Source organism: Anomaloglossus baeobatrachus, chromosome 10 (assembly GCF_048569485.1).
Source record: "Anomaloglossus baeobatrachus isolate aAnoBae1 chromosome 10, aAnoBae1.hap1, whole genome shotgun sequence".
Lineage (NCBI taxonomy): Eukaryota > Metazoa > Chordata > Amphibia > Anura > Aromobatidae > Anomaloglossus > Anomaloglossus baeobatrachus.
Genome location: NC_134362.1, coordinates 65,932,944 through 65,950,385, shown reverse-complemented (window position 1 = coordinate 65,950,385; position 17,442 = coordinate 65,932,944). Strand labels below are relative to the sequence as shown.

The 17,442-nt window shown below is 41.8% G+C and overlaps 1 protein-coding gene across 1 annotated transcript in view; it reads left to right on the top strand.

Moving 5' to 3' along the window:
* LOC142254348 (mucin-2-like) overlaps window positions 1-6,424 on the top strand; it is a 156,295-nt gene extending 149,871 nt beyond the window's left edge. Inside the window, exons 22-24 of the mRNA XM_075325394.1 lie at window positions 398-577; window positions 4,050-4,193; window positions 6,416-6,424. Coding sequence (XP_075181509.1) covers window positions 398-577; window positions 4,050-4,193; window positions 6,416-6,424 — 333 coding nt within the window. The remainder of the gene's footprint in view (window positions 1-397; window positions 578-4,049; window positions 4,194-6,415) is intronic.
* The last annotated feature ends 11,018 nt before the right edge of the window (window positions 6,425-17,442 follow it).

Genomic DNA, 17,442 nt, shown 5'->3' with positions numbered 1-17,442 from the left:
GGGGGGTGTCTGTTCTTTGGGAGGAGTAAACTTACCCCCAAGCATCTTTCTCCAAGAATTAAACCTACTCCAAAAATAAGCACTAGCGCTTTTTTGGAGGTAAAAAAAAAGTATGACTGTCATATTTTTGGAAAAATACGGTATTACAGACCTACTGTGCCCAATCGTGTACTTTCGATTTAATCAAACAGATGTTTTTATAGAGCAAAGTTACACATTCTGTTGCCATGCTGCATTCTTTAGCGACCTATAGGAAAAAATATATGAGTATTCCTCCATGTTAGCTTTGGCTACAGAAAATCACATGAAAAAGAGGAGTATGGAACAGTATACGATTGTATCAGATAATCATGCTATGCCTTAACATTTTCCTAACAGTAAACTGTTCTTTCTCTAGGAATTCATTCTTGTTTTGTCAAATGGAAAAGCTGTTATAATTAATGAGGGGGGCAAATCAGAGGCAGCATTTAACATCTGGGACAATAGCATTTATTTATACATTTTTGTAAGCAATGGAATGGTCCTGATATGGGATAAAAAAACTGGTTTCACTGTCAGGATCCCAGAAAGTTTTCAAGTAAGTAATCTCTTTATTTAAAGCTATATTTTGGTGTTTGACAATAAAAATGTATATACTGTACAATTCTTTAAAATTGCCTACACTGGCTGCCTATATTGTTTTATCTGTCTTGAAAAATATTAATTCACTGATTTTATCATGCCTGGACAAGGAGAAGTACACGGGGATGAGAAATGGGATGGGAAGGGGGTAGGAAGACCCTTACAGTAGGGAGAGAGGAGACGAGTCCTCACGTGATGTTAATCTGTGTTTGCTCCCTAAGCTACTTAACGTCCCTAAGCAGGTCCTTCACCCCACCGCCATCACGTACTTAGTCCCTAGCTGTCCCTCCACTCATCCTAGCAAGATCAAAGGCTGATGAGTGCACTAGACTTCATCATTATGGTAATAAGACACAGGGGAAGGAAGACAGACAGGGGAACATAGACACAAAAGAATAAAGCAACAACTCCAAACATGCAGCCAAGGACCAGAGTTGCAAGCGGCATAACCTCACTACTTGCAGAGGCTTCCTCTCTCAATGGCGGTCAGTTCTGAATGATTTCTATAACCGGCTTCACATGATGGAACATGTGACTGTTTAAAGAGGAAGTGGGTGGTCACAAACGGCTGCACCTGAGAACACCAACCAGGAGCTACCAGCAAGATAAAGGTAATTAACCCTTGCTGAACCAAACAAAAGTAAATATGCTTAAAACCCAGAGTCTTACAAGGCAATGTGAGACTTAAATCCCAAAACCTGTCATACATCTACCAAAGACGGGAGACCCTCGTGACCAGTGTCGGAGTGGCTTCCGTAGGAACCTCCAGTAATACCAGTCCTGGATGTGGTTACCTGGATTCAACTCCGGAGCTTTCACCTGAGCTCCGGAGTGCAGCCTGGACTGAACTCGGGGTTTGCAGGACTGAACTGCAAGCGTCAACTGATTTCCCGGCGATTGTGGCTCAGTTCATGGCAGCTGCGGACAGGCCGAGCTGAACTCCGAAGCTGTCACCCGTGCTCCGGAGTGCAGCCCGGCCTGTCCGCAGCTGTGACATGAACTGAACCGCAATCGCCATGGAATTTGTTTTTAAAAAAAAAACAACACAAAACCTTATTTATGGTTGTGTGTGAATTGTTCACAACTGACATGATGTTGGTGAGCTGACCACATCCTGTGCCTCCGTGTACCCCACAAATCTTTGTTTAGTCCACGTCTTAATTAATCAGGCGCATCTGACGAGTGACGTGCGCCTCTGATTGCTTCGCCACAAATTTTACTCCAGTCACTGCTGGCCTAAGTCACTGCTGTTGCTCATCGTGAATTTGACAAGCAGTGGTCACCGCACCCTGTCCAGCCTCACCCACTTTCTTGGAGTTGGGCAAAAAAAGGCCTTAGAACTCCCAAAAATATAATCCTAAAAATGTTAGTGCAGCCTTGAGTTGCACCAAAATTTTGTGACTTTTCCAATCTATAATAGTGACCCAGCTTACCCTTGATGGTTGCCATATAATACTATCAGTTAGCATAGCCATAGAGCTATATGATAGCATGCCGCCTGCCATGACTGCACTATTGTACATGCTTCCTTCCCGACTCCAGCCACCCCACTATACTTTTACCCTTTTTCCACAGAATTCCCTCTCCAATAAACACATGACACCTGCTTGGATAATTAGGCCAAATCGGCACTTTATTAAACAAACATAACAGTAAATAAATAACACAACTTGTTAAAGCGAGGAAAGTTCTTGGAGCTCCAAAAATCTTGTGGTCGTTCTTTTAGTATTAATAAACCATGCGCAGTTGCCCCCAGCCGCAACCACCAGCTTGGGGACACCTCTTACCGTAAAACCATTTCCCTATCATCGATTCCCAGGGGACCCCACCTTGGAGAGCCCCAAACTCCGCCAGATAATTGCCATTCCAAAGAAAAAGGAGCGGGTTACCTGATGTATAAACCCCCCACCACCATTTTACCACCAACTCCAATACCCCCCCTCACTAAAGCTATCCGAAGTGACACAGAACAGTTATTACAATACAACCCCTATGCCTGCACAACCCATACTCCAGCTCGATACATAGCGGGGGGGTGGGACCTCTTCCTGGTGGCCACACGTGCCGTTATGGTAGTCCCCACCCCCCCCTTCCTGACTCTGTATACCTCATTCAAACCTAACCACCCCACCTAGCATATACCAACCCCCTAAACTTTTGAACCCCCTAGCACCTGTGCTTTTGGGACCTTCTGGAGTTAACTCCTCGTTGCCCTACAAGGTGAGTTATGGGTCACTTTGCCCCTGGCTCCGCTGAGGGCTCCATTCAGTCTATATTGGGAGCCAGGAAACCGACTGCATAGTATTCATATAGTAGTCATCCAATGTCTGTATCTACTAAATTAACCTCTTATAAAGAAAAAAAATAAATTACCATATTTTTCGGACTATAAGTTGCACTTTTTTCCCCCAACCTTTTTGAGGACAGTGGGGGCTGAGTCTTATAATCCGATGGCTGCGGAGAAGGGGGTTACGGTGGCGGTGGAGTGGGTCATCAGAGGCAGGAGCAGGCTGTAGCAGCGCCTACCATGACCATATGGGCCCGCTCATCAGCCTCATTTCATATGCACTACATCCCAATGCCCATCATCTCTCAGCCCTGAAGTGGGCACCCGAGAGATGGGCGGAATGATGGGCGGGGGGTGTGTGCATACTAAACAGAAGGCCCGCGTGATCACCCCTGGCTCCTACAGCCGCGAGTGAACACGTGTGGCTATATTCACCACCCCCCGCATATCATCATCGTGTGGGGCAGTGAATAAGTATATTCATTGGTCATGGTTCCCTGCAGCATCGTGATGACCTCCTGTCTGCCTGCCTGCTGATGTGTGTGGAGAGCGATGTGCACAGCGATGACGTAATCGCTGTGTGCACGGCTCCACACAGGTCAGCGGCGCTGCTGCTGGCACAGACAGAAAGACGAGTGATGCTGCATGGAGTGAGGAAAGGTGAGTATAAACGTTTATATTTTTATGTGTGCCACAGGATGAGGGCATATAGCAGGATGGGAGCACATACCAGGATGGGGGTATTTATCAGGATAGGGGTATTTACCAGGAGGGGGATCTATGCCAGGATGGGGGACATATACAAGGCAGGAGCATCATTAGCAGGATGGGGTACCTTAGTAGAGAATTTGGGGACATTACCCTCATAACAGTGTCAGCAGCAGATCCTCGCCCCATAACAGTGTGTCATGACCATATTTTTTGCTTAAAATTTTATTTTCCTATTTTCCTCCTCTAAAACCAGGGTGCATCTTATGGTCCAATGCGTCTTCTAGTCCGAAAAATACAGTAGCATGAAATGTTGTCATGTTAATAGATGGACATTGACTTTATAGTAACAATCTAAGAATATTTACTGTACTCTGTTCTCAGAATGTATTATTTGTAATAATATATCTTTACTTTTTTCGCCGTTTCACAGTATAGTGTTTGCGGACTTTGTGGAAATTTCGATGGCAATTCAAAAAATGAATATACTACTAGAGCTCACTGTAATGTGGAAGATGTGCTAGAATTTGGAAACAGCTGGAAACGTATACCATCATGTCTAGATACTGAGATACTGGTAGACCCCTGTGAAATTAACCCCCACCGAAAGTCATGGGCTCAAAAACAGTGTGGCGTAATACTCAGTGACACATTCAAATCCTGCCATCAGTTGGTAAGTTTAGTAACAGCCTATTTAACAGTTAGACATTCCAAAGCAAATACTGTATGTATCCTAAAATATATATTAAAAGATATTACATTTTTTTTTTTTTGACCAGCTTAACAATACAAACTGCATATATATATAGGGCGGCACGGTGGCTCAGTGGTTAGCACTGCAGTCTTGCAGCGCTGGGATCCTGGGTTCGAATCCCACCAAGGACACCATCTGCAAGGAGTTTGTATGTTCTCCCCGTGTTTGCGTTGGTTTCCTGCGGGCTCTCCGGTTTCCTCCCACACTCCAAAGACATACTGGTAGGGACTTTAGATTGTGAGCCCCAATGGGGACAGTGTTCCAGATGTATGTAAAGCACTGCAGAATATGTTAGCGCTATATAAAAATAGTCTATCTATAGTATATAGTGTGTGTGTGTGTATATATATATATATATATATATATATATATATGTATATATATATTATAGTCTATATAAATATAGTCTATTTATTTATATAGACATGGTTTGCAGACCAGTCACCATTCTGCTCACTCTTCTCTGAACTTGCTCCAGTTTGTTGATGTCTTTTTTAAAATGTGGTGCCCAGAACTGGACACAATATTCCAGATGAGGTCTGATCAAAGAGGAGTAAAGGGGGATAATGACTTCACGTGATCTAGACTGTATGCTTCTGTTAATACATCCTAGAATGGTGTTTGCCTTTTTTGCTGCTGCGTCACGCTGTTGACTCATGTTCAGTCTGTGATCTATTAGTATACCTAAGTCTTTTTCACACATGCTGTTTGATAGCTCTATTCCTCCCATGCTGTATATGCTCTTTTCATTATTCTTGCCAAGATGTATGACTTTGCATTTCTCCCTGTTAAAAAACATTCTATTAGTTGCTGCCCATTGTTCCAGCTTGTTTAGATCTTGCTGAATCCTCTCTCTCTCTCTTCTCTAGTATTAGCTGTTCCTCCTAGCTTTATGTCATCAGTAAATTTAATCAGTTTACCCTTAATTCCTTCATCTAAATCATTGATAAAGATGTTGAACAACACGGGGCCCAGGACAGAGCCCTGTGATACCCCACTTGAGACAGTCTTCCAACTGGATGTGCAGCCATTTATGACCACTCTTTGACTCTTTGACTCCGATCACTAAGCCAGTTACGAATCCATCTAACAGTTGCCTTGTCCATTCCACACTTGGTCATTTTTTTCAATAAGGATTGTATGAGATACTTTGTCAATTACTTTACTGAAGTCAAGATATATTATGTCGACTGCATTTCCCTGATCCACCCAGTCAGTGATTTTGTCATAGAAGGAAATTAAGTTAGTTTGACATGACTTATTAGTTACAAACCCATGCCGGCTTTGGTTAATCATGTCATTCTCATCCAGGTACTTGCATAAATGTTGTTTAATAATCTGTTCAAAGATCTTTCCTGGTATGGAAGTCAGGCTCACAGGTCTGTAGTTCCATGAGTCCACTTTCTTCCCCTTTTTGGAGATAGGGACTACCTTTGGTCTTCTCCAGTCTTCTGGAACTTCTCCTGTTCTCCAAGAATTTTCAAAAATGATGAAGAGTGGTTCTAATATTTCCTCTGCTATCTCCTTCAATACTCTGGGGTGTAATTCATCTGGACCTGGGGACTTGAATTCATTAATATTATCTAAGTATTCCCTCACTATCTCTTTGTTTATTGATGGCCTAGATTCTTCTAATCCTACAATAGAACGGTGAAGATCAGTTGATTTTACATTTACTTTTTGAGAGAAAACAGATACAAAATAACAATTTAAAAGTTCGGCTTTCTCAACATCATTTTTTACAACTTCACCATTTTCATCCTGTAAAATTCCTATAACACCTTTGGCTTTTCCTTTATTTTTTACATAACTCTAAAATCCTTTTTTATTGCTTTTGACATCTCTTGCAAGCCTTAAATCATTATCAGCTTTGGCAAATCTGATGTGTGCCCTGCAGGTTTTGCAGACGGTGTTATATTCTTCTTTAGATATGCCTCCCTCTTTCCATTTAATCAACATTTCTTTCTTCCTTTTTAGCATGTGTTTAGGTTCTGTGTTCATCCATCCTGATTTCCTTAAATGTTTCTTATTCTTCGCTCTTTTAGGGATTGTAAACGATTGCGCTTTGAGTATCTCATTTTTCAAGATGTCCCATCCTTCCTGGACATTTCTGTCCTTAAGGACATACGGCCATTGAATCCCTGCTATCCTCTTTCTAAGTCTTAAGGGAGATGCAGTACCCTGTGGCGACTGAAGCCTCAGGGGCGCTACATAAGTATATACAGTATATATCCATATAAAGTTAGTCTATAAGCATGTTACATAAAATAAATTTATGCTTGCTGGCTAATCACTTGCTCAGATGTTGCTATAATTTGGTTTGAGGGTCAATTCCAGTAGTAAAAAAGTGCCTGTAGTTTGCAGTGGGCATAGGATAGTGCCTGAGTTCCAATGAATGTCTACCTGTGGCTCCCAGTGGTTAGTGTCATATTCAGTATGACGCCTCACTAAAACCAGCTCTGGCTTTTTACAAATGTTTGGGTGTGTTACTCAGCACTGTTTTGCAGTTTTTATGTCCTGAAATGTATACCACCTATAACAAGTAAGTCCGAAACTGACCCAGCAAAGGATATTGCTGTTAATTAGTAATGGGCGGCCCTTGACCGTAAAAGTCTGGATCCGCGTGGTTTAAAGGTTTCCAGGTACTGGTCCCGGGCCCGAAGGTCTCAGGGAACTCCAGCTAATAATCCAGATCTGACAACTTGGGAAATAAAAAAATAAAGGAAAAATAAAAATAAAGCAAGCACTTCATACTTACCGAGTATCCGGCGCGACTGTATCTGCTTCCGCATTACTCACTCTTCTTCCGTAGCTGTGTTTTTGAAGCTGCAGCATGTCACAATGGTTTTTACGTTTTTCCAGTGTTTTTGAGCCCTTCCAGTCAATAGATTTGACTTAAAAAACGCATTGGGCAAAATGCGTTAAAAACGCGTAAAAAATGTGGTTTTGATGCGTTTTTGCCGCAGGTGCGTTTTTTAGGGCCAAAAACGATGCCTTTTTGTGGTTAGAAAATATGCAGTGTGTGAACATGAGTTCATCATCGGATAAAATGGCTACAGCAGAAATCTGTTGGCAAAAAAGTTATACGAACAGTTTTTTTGTTAGGTTTAAACAAAATAATTTCGTCTGGATCCATTCTTTAACAATCAAGTCAAAGGAACACCGGTCTGTTAATTAGTCATCTGTTATCTTCCATTTAAAACTTATCCAATAAGCAAAAAATGGATCCTTTTCAAAATAAAGAAAAATGGCTGATTACGGATCCAGCTAATATTTTTTTTTTTTTTTAAACAGACAAAAAAGTTGTGCTTGCACAACTTTTTTGCCAACTGATCCGTTCTAACAGATGATTAGGGAACAGGTGAATTTAGCCTTAAGGCCGCTTTAGATGCAACGACATCGCTAACGAGATGTGTTTGGGTCACGGAATTCATGACGCATATCCGGCCTCGTTAGCGACGTTGTTGCGTGTGAAACGCACGAATGACCGTTAACGATCAAAATTACTTACCTAATCGATCAATGACACGTCGTTTTTTCCCGATTACCGTTGCTGTTGCAGGACGCAGGTTGTTCGTCATTCCTGCGGCAGCACACATCGCTACGTGTAACACCACAGGAACGAGGAACAACATCGTACCTGCGGCCGCCGGCAATGAGGAAGAAGGGAGGTGGGCGGGATGTTCATCCTGCTCATCTCTGCCCCTCCGCTTCTATTGTGCGACCGCTTAGTGGCGCCGCTGTGATGCCGCACGGACCGCCCGCTTAGAAAGGAGGCGGTTCGTCGGCCACAGCGACGTCGCTAGGCAGGCAAGTCCGTGTGATGGGTGTAAGCGATGTTGTGCGCCACAGGCAGTGATTTGCCTGTGACGCACAACCAACGGGGGCGAGTACGCTCGCTAGTGATATTGATAGCGATATCGCTGCGTGTAAAGTACCCTTTAGACTACTTTTATGCCCATCATTGACACCAAAAAACAAATCTGTTGCTAATCTCTTAAAAAATGGTTTAACAGGACCAGCTAGAGAGAAAGAGAGAGAGTTTGGACATTTATCTTTCTTTCTCTCTCTGTATCTATCTACCCATCTATCTATCTATCTATCTATCTATCTAGCTATCTAGCTATCTGTTATATCTATCTACTTATCTATTCTATTTATATTTACTGTCTATCTAATTATCTATCTATCTACCTACCATGTATCCTATCCTTGCAGATTTTCTTCTATTGTATCTACAGTATATAGCATTTACAGTGCCTTGCAAAATTATTCTCCCTCCCCCCTTGAATTTTTCAACCTTTTCCCACATTTCAGGCTTCAAACATAAAGATAAAAAAATTAAAATTTTATGGTGAAAAATCAACTACAAGTGGGACACAATTGTGAAGGTGAACAATATTTATTCCTTATTTTAAATTTTTGTAAAAAAGAATAAACTGAAAAGTGGGGCGTGCAATATTATTCATACCCTTTACTTTCAGTGCAGCAAACTCACTCCAGAAGTTCATTGAGGATCTCTGAATGATCCAATGTTGTCCTAAATGACTGATGATGATAAATATAAGCCACCTGTGTGTAATCAAGTCTCCGTATAAATGCACCTGCTCTGTGATAGTGTCAGGGTTCTGTTTAAAGCACAGAGAGCATCATGAAGACCAAGGAACACAACAGGCAGGTCCGTGATACTGTTGTGGAGAAGTTTAAAGAAAGATTTGGTTGTAAAAAGATTTCCAAAACTTTAAACATCCCAAGAAGCACTGTGCAAGCGATCATATTGATATGGAAGGAGTATCATACCACTGCAAATCTACCAAGACCCAGACGTCCCACAAAAATTTCATGTCAAACAAGAAGACTGATCAGAGATGCAGCCAAGAGGCCCATGACCACTCTGGATGAACTGCAGAGATCCACAGCTGAGGTGGGAGAGTCTGTCCATAGGACATCAATCAGTCGTACACTGCACAAATCTGGCCTTTATGGAAGAGTGGCAAGAAGAAAGCCATTCTCAAAGATATCCATAAAAAGTGTAATTTAAAGTTTGCAACAAGCCACCTGGGAGACACACCAAACATGTGGAAGAAGGTTCTCTGGTCGCATGAAACCAAAATCGAACTTTTTGGGCACAATGCCAAATGATATGTTTGGCGTAAAAGCAACACAGCTCATCACTAGAGTTGAGCGCGGTTCGCGGTTCGAGGTTCTCCAGTTCTAAGCTCGAGTGATTTTTGGGGCTGTTCGAGATCGAACTAGAACTCGAGGTTTTTGCAAAAGCTCGATAGTTCTAGATACGTTCGAGAACGGTTCTAGCAGCAAAAAGCAGGGCTTTTTACAGCTACAGTGAGCAGGAGCCATCGCTGGCAGCCTGCCACAAGCTGGTAACCAAGATAAACATCGGGTATCCAAGCAAAGCGCTTTGGTTAGTAACTCGGTTTATCTTAGTTACGTGCAGGAAGCCCACACTTCCCCGCTCAGCTCGCTCCGCCCCCTCCTGCCCGCGGCATGTACACATACATACATACACACACACACACACACATACCTCGCTGACAGCAGCACTTGTCACCCCCCTGCAGTGACCTGGGCTGACCCATTGATGTTAGCTCAGGTCACTGCATTGCTCTCCCAGCCAATGGGGAACATCCTGCTCTTCATTGACTGGGACAGTGTGGATCGTCATGGCAACCCCTTGGATTACAGCAGACCTGGATTTGTTTTTCAATCTAATAAATTGGTTAAAGAGGGAATGTTTTGGGGAGTGTTTTTTCAAATAAAAATGTGTTTGTCGTCTATTTTTTTTTATTACTTACTGGGTTGGTGATGTCGGGTATCTGATAGACGCCTGACCTCACCAACCCCAGGACTTGATGCCAGGTGACATTACACATCTGGTATTAACCCCATATATTACCCCGTTTGCCACCGCACCAGGGCGCGGGATGAGCTGGGGCGAAGCACCATGATTGGCGCATCTAATGGATGCGCCACTTCTGGGGCGGCTGCGGCCTGCTATTTTTAGAAAAAAGATAACCCCGGCACACTACAACTCCCAAAGAAAGGCAACATGCAAAATTTGTATGCAAAAAATTTTTTTTATTAATACAGTAACCTCTTGGGTGTTATTCAGAAAAAATGAATATGGTCCAACATACATGGACGTTTCGGCCACAGGCCTTCGTCAACATGGACTATTATCTGACAAATACATAAAAAGTTACAATCAGAAATACATTCATAATGGAAAGAAAAAATTCATATACCATCCAACATCATTTTTGTGACAAGGAAAGAGTAGCGAGGTAGAAACATAACGTGACATATAGTACATCTGACATCATATGTCCATAAAAATAAAAATAATATAAAATAAATAGTGGTAAATAGACGGTGCATATTCTAGGCCCAGGATGATCATAATGTGAGTTACGCCAGTGGTAAAGGTGTGTACCCAGCTTTATCTATGGAAGTCCGACCTGAGTAAAAGGGGGAAGAGAGAAAGGAGAAACGAGAAAATAGAGAGAGGAGAATAATGAACAAGAAAGGAGAGAGGAAAAAAAGAAGAAAAAAGAAAAAAAGCAGCAGAGGGAAAAAGGCAGGAAATAAGGATAAGGAGGAAATAAAGAGCAGGAAGGAAAATAAGCGAAAAGATTAAAAAAAAAAAAAAAAAAAGGGGGGGGTAAAAAAAGGGGCTGAAGAGGAGACAAGCCTATGGAGTGGCATGTAAGGTCAGCAAACGTAGCACTCACCGTGCAAACTCAAATGCATGTAGATACTCAATTTAAGAGGCTAGTAGTAATGGGGATGAATCAAATCTCCTATGTATTTTACTACAATGAAAAAATCCGTGTTAGCCAGACATAGCAAACAAACGTGATATACTCACAATTAATCTCTAATGTGTATTCTTTATATAGAAAATTACGGTACCTGAGTAGGTTCATATATCCCCAATCTAGGCAACATTAATCATCAGGTGTACTATTAGCACAGGAATTCTGTATAGGGTATATTGGTAAATGTGCTATATAGACAGACCCTAATAAAGAGAACCAAACCTCATGTTACGGACCATAATGGAGGAAGTGATACGTACATAACACCTTTAAAAGGATTTACCTATATGTAAGACGCCAAAAAAGAAGAACAGCGTACGTTGGGTCAGATAGCACAAGCACGTAATCTTAAGGTAACGTTTGAATTGAATCCTGTCTCCAAATGGATGGAACTACAAGTATATAAAACAACATGCCCATGAGTGATAGAATATGACCAATAAGGTATATAACATAATTGTGTAGATAATAATAATTACCTGCTAGGAAGCAGTAAAATAAGAAAAAGAAAGATGTAGCCACTATTAAGCGTGCCTGCTCTGTGTCTATTTGATAGTTCTATGGTGGAAGTGAACAGTCATTAATGTTATAGCCTGTAACATTATCCTCCATCCAAAATTATACCATCATTAGATACAATACCTATAATGTCCTGCAAAGTGGGAGGATTGGAACCGGTAGCACCGGAGGTGTAAAATATCAGGACCTTATAACGACAAAGATGAAATAACATATGAGTAACATGTAATGTGGAGATGCTAGGAACAGAAGAAAATAGAAAAGAAGAAGGTTCGGCTGCCATTTACTTACTGAACCGTCGCTGGACGTGCGTTCTGTGTAAAGACTGCTGCACAGTGAGCTAAAACCAGCATGGAGACGGTTTAAAAGGGAAGTGAGGGCGGGTTCAGGATTACCATTTCCTGTATTTGGAATACAGGAAGTCCGGGCGGTGGAACGCACACCGCGCATGCGCAGTGTGCGTTCCCGGCCCGACTTCACTGACAAGTGTAAAAGTGACTGTGTCATGTGATGGGGAGGAGGAATTGCTGGGACAACACACAGATCGTGAGCTCTATTGGATGGAGGCCGGTCTGGCTCATCCTAAGTGCCTAGAGAGGTACAGGAACGGTGCACATAGCCATGTGAGTGTAGATAGGTGCCACTTTATCAAAGAATTAGCGTTTCTGCAAGAGAGAGAAAAAACGATGTCAACATATGAATAATTCAGAAACATGTGCGAGCATATATGCAAGTATGAATTACCTGTAAAGGAAATGAACCGCAACATATTGGACATGAGGAAATGCAAATTACATTACACACTATAAGGGAATCATACCCCCTTCATTTTATGTTTTTACAAAATGTGCCACCGCTCGATGTATTTACATATTTGATTGGCCCCAAAATAATAGGGGTTGGTTCAAAACCTGGGAATTTAATAAGAATCATGACACAGCTGTCTCATACTTCCTATTCAGACCAAACGGTTCTAGTGTGCCTAGAACATGTATCCATTTCGCCTCCTTATCTAGTAAGCGTCTCGTCCTATTGCCCCCCCTGCGTGCTAAATCGACATGATCAATGACCTGGAACTTCAACTGTGAAATCTGATGTCCGGTTGTTGAGAAGTGGTGGGGAATAGGTAACAGGGTATTCCCGCATCTAATGTCTGATTTGTGTCGGCTAATGCGGTCTCGGATATGCTGGGTAGTCTCCCCAACATATCCGAGACCGCAAGGGCACTTGATGTAATAGACAACATACGTACTATCACATGTATAGAAGCCCTTAATCTGGAAAGTTTTGCCCGTTCTGGCATGTGTAAAAAAGCTGCCTTTAGTCACATTAGCGCATTGTGCGCAGCCCAGACATGGGAAGGTGCCTTTCTGCTGTGTGTCAAAGAAAATCTGACGTGGGACCTTTTTAGTTGACCCGATGTCGGCGCGCACAAGATGGTTTCTTAAATTGGGTGATTTCTTATGACAGAAAAGAGGTAAGTCACGAAAAGATTCAATCTTGGGGTATGCAGTTTTTAAGAGGGGCCAGTGTTGACAAATAATTTTCCTCACTAGAGGTTGAAAAGGGTGATATGTGGTAATACACGTCAGTGGGTTGTGTGATATATTACTCCGGCTGGATGTAGGGTGTGTGACCTCAGCTATCCTCTTAGGATAACCCCTCTGAATGAACTTCTGACTCATCTCGTTGTGGCGAAGAACTTTGGTCTCAGGTTTGCTGACAATCCTGTCAACACGCGTATGTTGGGAGATGGGAAGGGCTTTCTTAACATGTTTGGGATGATTGCTGGTATAGTATAGGAGGCTATTCCTATCGGTGGGCTTAACGTAAATGTCCGTCGTCAGGAGGCCGTCATCCTCAGCAATAACCATGCAGTCCAGATAATTGATCTGGTGTCTATCATAATGAATAGAAAAGGTGAGTCCCGGCATGAACCCATTGAGGTCCGTAAAAAATTCCAACAGGATATTCAGTTCACCATCCCATACCATGAACACGTCATCGATGTATCTTCGCCACACCAGGGCGTGCTTGTTCATGAGTGGGTTGGGATGGATGAAGTGATCCTCAAAGTAGGCCATAAAGATGTTTGCGTAAGGAGGCGCCATGTTACTTCCCATGGCGGTCCCCCTGCGCTGCATATAGAAACAATCCTGGAACATGAAATGATTCTTCTCCAATACTACTCTCAGGAGATCAAGGCAGAACTGCTTGTTGTCATTAGGTAAGGTCGTGAACTCATTCAGGAACCATTTGACTGCTGTGATACCTTCATCATGCATAATGCTGGTGTATAGACTATTGACGTCTAGTGTTACAAGGTATGCATTGATGGGAATGTGATGTAGGTCCTTGACAATCTCAAGGAAGTGCGAGGTGTCCTTCACGTATGAAGTTATCAGTGATATGAATGGGGATAATATTTTTTCAATAGTTTTTGCCAAGGGGGATAAAAGCGAGTCAGTCGAGGCCACTATCGGTCTACCCGGTGGACGTGTTAGATTTTTATGAATTTTGGGCAACGTGTAAAATACAGGTATGATAGGGTGTGGATTAATGAGGAAGTTGGCAAGCTTCTGATCAATAGTGCCTAATCGTAGATAATGTGCAGAGATGTCCTTAATCAAGGATAAGATCTGAGAAGTGGGATCTCTGGCTATGACCTCATAGGTACTAGTATCTGCCAATTGGCCTAGGATTTCGCTGACATAATATTCGCGGTCCAAGATGACCGTTGCCCCACCCTTATCGGCTGGCTTGATAATGATATTAGGGTTCTCCTTTAGACTCCTGATAGCCCTTGACTCTTCAAGACTAAGATTGTGGCTAATGTGGAAGTCACCTCTATGTATTTTACTATTAAGCTCATCAACATCTCTGGTAACCAATGAGACAAAGGTCTCAACAGGGTGGTAGTGTCTCGGCGGCATGTATGTACTGGCCATACTCAGACCAAGATCTTTAGGGTTAAAACAGACACCACTTGCCACTAGAGGCCCAATTCTCATGTCACTATCATTAAAATGGACTTTTAGTCTTAAGGACCTAAAAAATTGATTCAATTCTTGTTCTACTTGGAAGGTATCATATTTTGCAGTAGGACTAAACGACAAACCCTTTTTGCAAAACTAAGTGTTCTGCCGGCGATAGACTGTAGGAAGAGATATTATAGACGAGGTTGGAGTTACCTGTGACCGAGTCCATATCCGATTGTCTTGGTTGTTGGGATACCGGTCTCTTCCCCCGCCTGGTCTTCTTGTGGGTGGTCTCCGTTGTTCTAAAAAACTTGTCGACTGTCGAGGAACCCCATACTCTCCATCCGAATCGCTGGTAGAAATGTAACCGCCAAACCTGTAGGGACGCTGTGGTCGAAAATTTTCCCCAGATCGCCATCGGTATACTGTGCCCTTTGCGTAATCCTCCTGGTCTCTCAGGAACTTATGCCGTTTCTTAGTTTCTAGGTTGGAACGGAAACTTGTGATGAGGTTATTGGTTTTGGTCTTAAGCTGATCCAGATCAGAGGCTGACAAGGATTGTTTCAATTGGATTCAAAAGGATTATCAGTTTCAGCCTGCTATTTTTAGGCTGGGGAGATTCCAATAACCATGGACCTCCCTAGTCTGAGAATATCAGGCCCCAGCTGTCTGCTTTACCTTGGCTGGTGATCCAATTTTGGGGGACCCCTATGTGTTTTTTTTTTTTTAATTATTTATTTAATTTAAAATAACAGCGTGGGGTGCCCTCAGTTTTGGATTACCAGCCAAGGTGAGGTTGCCAGCTGTGGTCTGCAGGCTGCAGCCGTCTGCTTTACCCTAGCTGGCTACAAAACTAGGGGGAACCCTACGTCATTTTTTTTTCATTTTTTTGGCTAAATACAAAGCTAAGCACCCCTTAGTGCCACATGAAAGGTACCAAAGGGTGCTCCACTTTTTCTCCATTTTTTTCTCCACTTTTTCTCCATTTTTTTTCTCCACTTATTCTCCACTTTTTCTCCACTTATTCTCCACTTATTCTCCACTTTTTCTCCACTTTTTCTCCACTTTTTCTCCATTTTTTTCTCCACTTTTTCTCCACTTTTTCTCCACTTTTTTCTCCACTTTTTCTCCTCTTATGCTCCACTTTTTCTCCACTTTTTCTCCATTTTTTTCTCCACTTTTTCTCCACTTTTTCTCCACTTTTTTCTCCACTTTTTCTCCTCTTATGCTCCACTTTTTCTCCACTTTTTCTCCTCTTATGCTCCACTTTTTCTCCACTTTTTCTCCTCTTAATCTCCACTTTTTCTCCACTTTTTCTCCACTTTTTCTCCACTTTTTCTCCACTTTTTCTCCACTTATTTTCCACTTTTTCTCCACTTTTTCTCCACTTTTTCTCCACTTTTTTCTCCACTTTTTCTCTACTTTTTCTCCTCTTATGCTCCACTTTTTCTCCACTTTTTCTCCACTTTTTCTCCACTTTTTCTCCTCTTATGCTCCACTTTTTCTCCACTTTTTCTCCTCTTATGCTCCACTTTTTCTCCACTTTTTCTCCACTTTTTCTCCACTTTTTCTCCACTTTTTCTCCACTTTTTTCTCCACTTTTTTCTCCACTTTTTCTCCTCTTATGCTCCACTTTTTCTCCTCTTATGCTCCACTTTTTCTCCACTTTTTCTCCTCTTAATCTCCACTTTTTTTCCACTTTTTCTCCACTTTTTCTCCACTTTTTCTCCACTTTTTCTCCACTTTTTCTCCACTTTTTTCTCCACTTTTTCTCCACTTTTTCTCCTCTTATGCTCCACTTTTTCTCCACTTTTTCTCCTCTTAATCTTCAGTTTTTCTCCACTTTTTCTCCACTTTTTCTCCACTTTTTCTCCACTTTTTCTCCACTTTTTCTCCACTTTTTTCTCCACTTTTTCTCCACTTTTTCTCCTCTTATGCTCCACTTTTTCTCCACTTTTTCTCCACTTTTTCTCCACTTTTTCTCCTCTTATGCTCCAGTTTTTCTCCACTTTTTCTCCTCTTAATCTCCACTTTTTCTCCACTTTTTCTCCACTTTTTTCTCCACTTTTTTCTCCACTTTTTCTCCTCTTATGCTCCACTTTTTCTCCACTTTTTCTCCACTTTTTCTCCACTTTTTTCTCCTCTTATTCTCCACTTTTTCTCCACTTTTTCTCCACTTTTTCTCCACTTTTTCTCCACTTTTTCTCCACTTTTTCTCCACTTTTTCTCCACTTTTTCTCCACTTTTTCTCCATTTTTTTCTCCATTTTTTTCTCCACTTTTTCTCCACTTTTTCCTCCACTTTTTCTCCTCTTATGCTCCACTTTTTCTCCACTTTTTCTCCACTTTTTCTCCACTTTTTCTCCACTTTTTCTCCACTTTTTCTCCACTTTTTCTCCACTTTTTTCTCCTCTTATTCTCCACTTTTTCTCCACTTTTTCTCCACTTTTTCTCCATTTTTTTCTCCATTTTTTTCTCCATTTTTTTCTCCACTTTTTCTCCACTTTTTCTCCACTTTTTCTCCACTTTTTCTCCACTTTTTCTCCACTTATTTTCCACTTATTTTCCACTTTTTCTCCACTTTTTCTCCACTTTTTTCTCCACTTTTTTCTCCACTTTTTCTCCTCTTATGCTCCACTTTTTCTCCACTTTTACTCCTCTTAATCTCCTCTTAATCTCCACTTTTTCTCCACTTTTTCTCCACTTTTTCTCCACTTTTTCTCCACTTTTTCTCCACTTT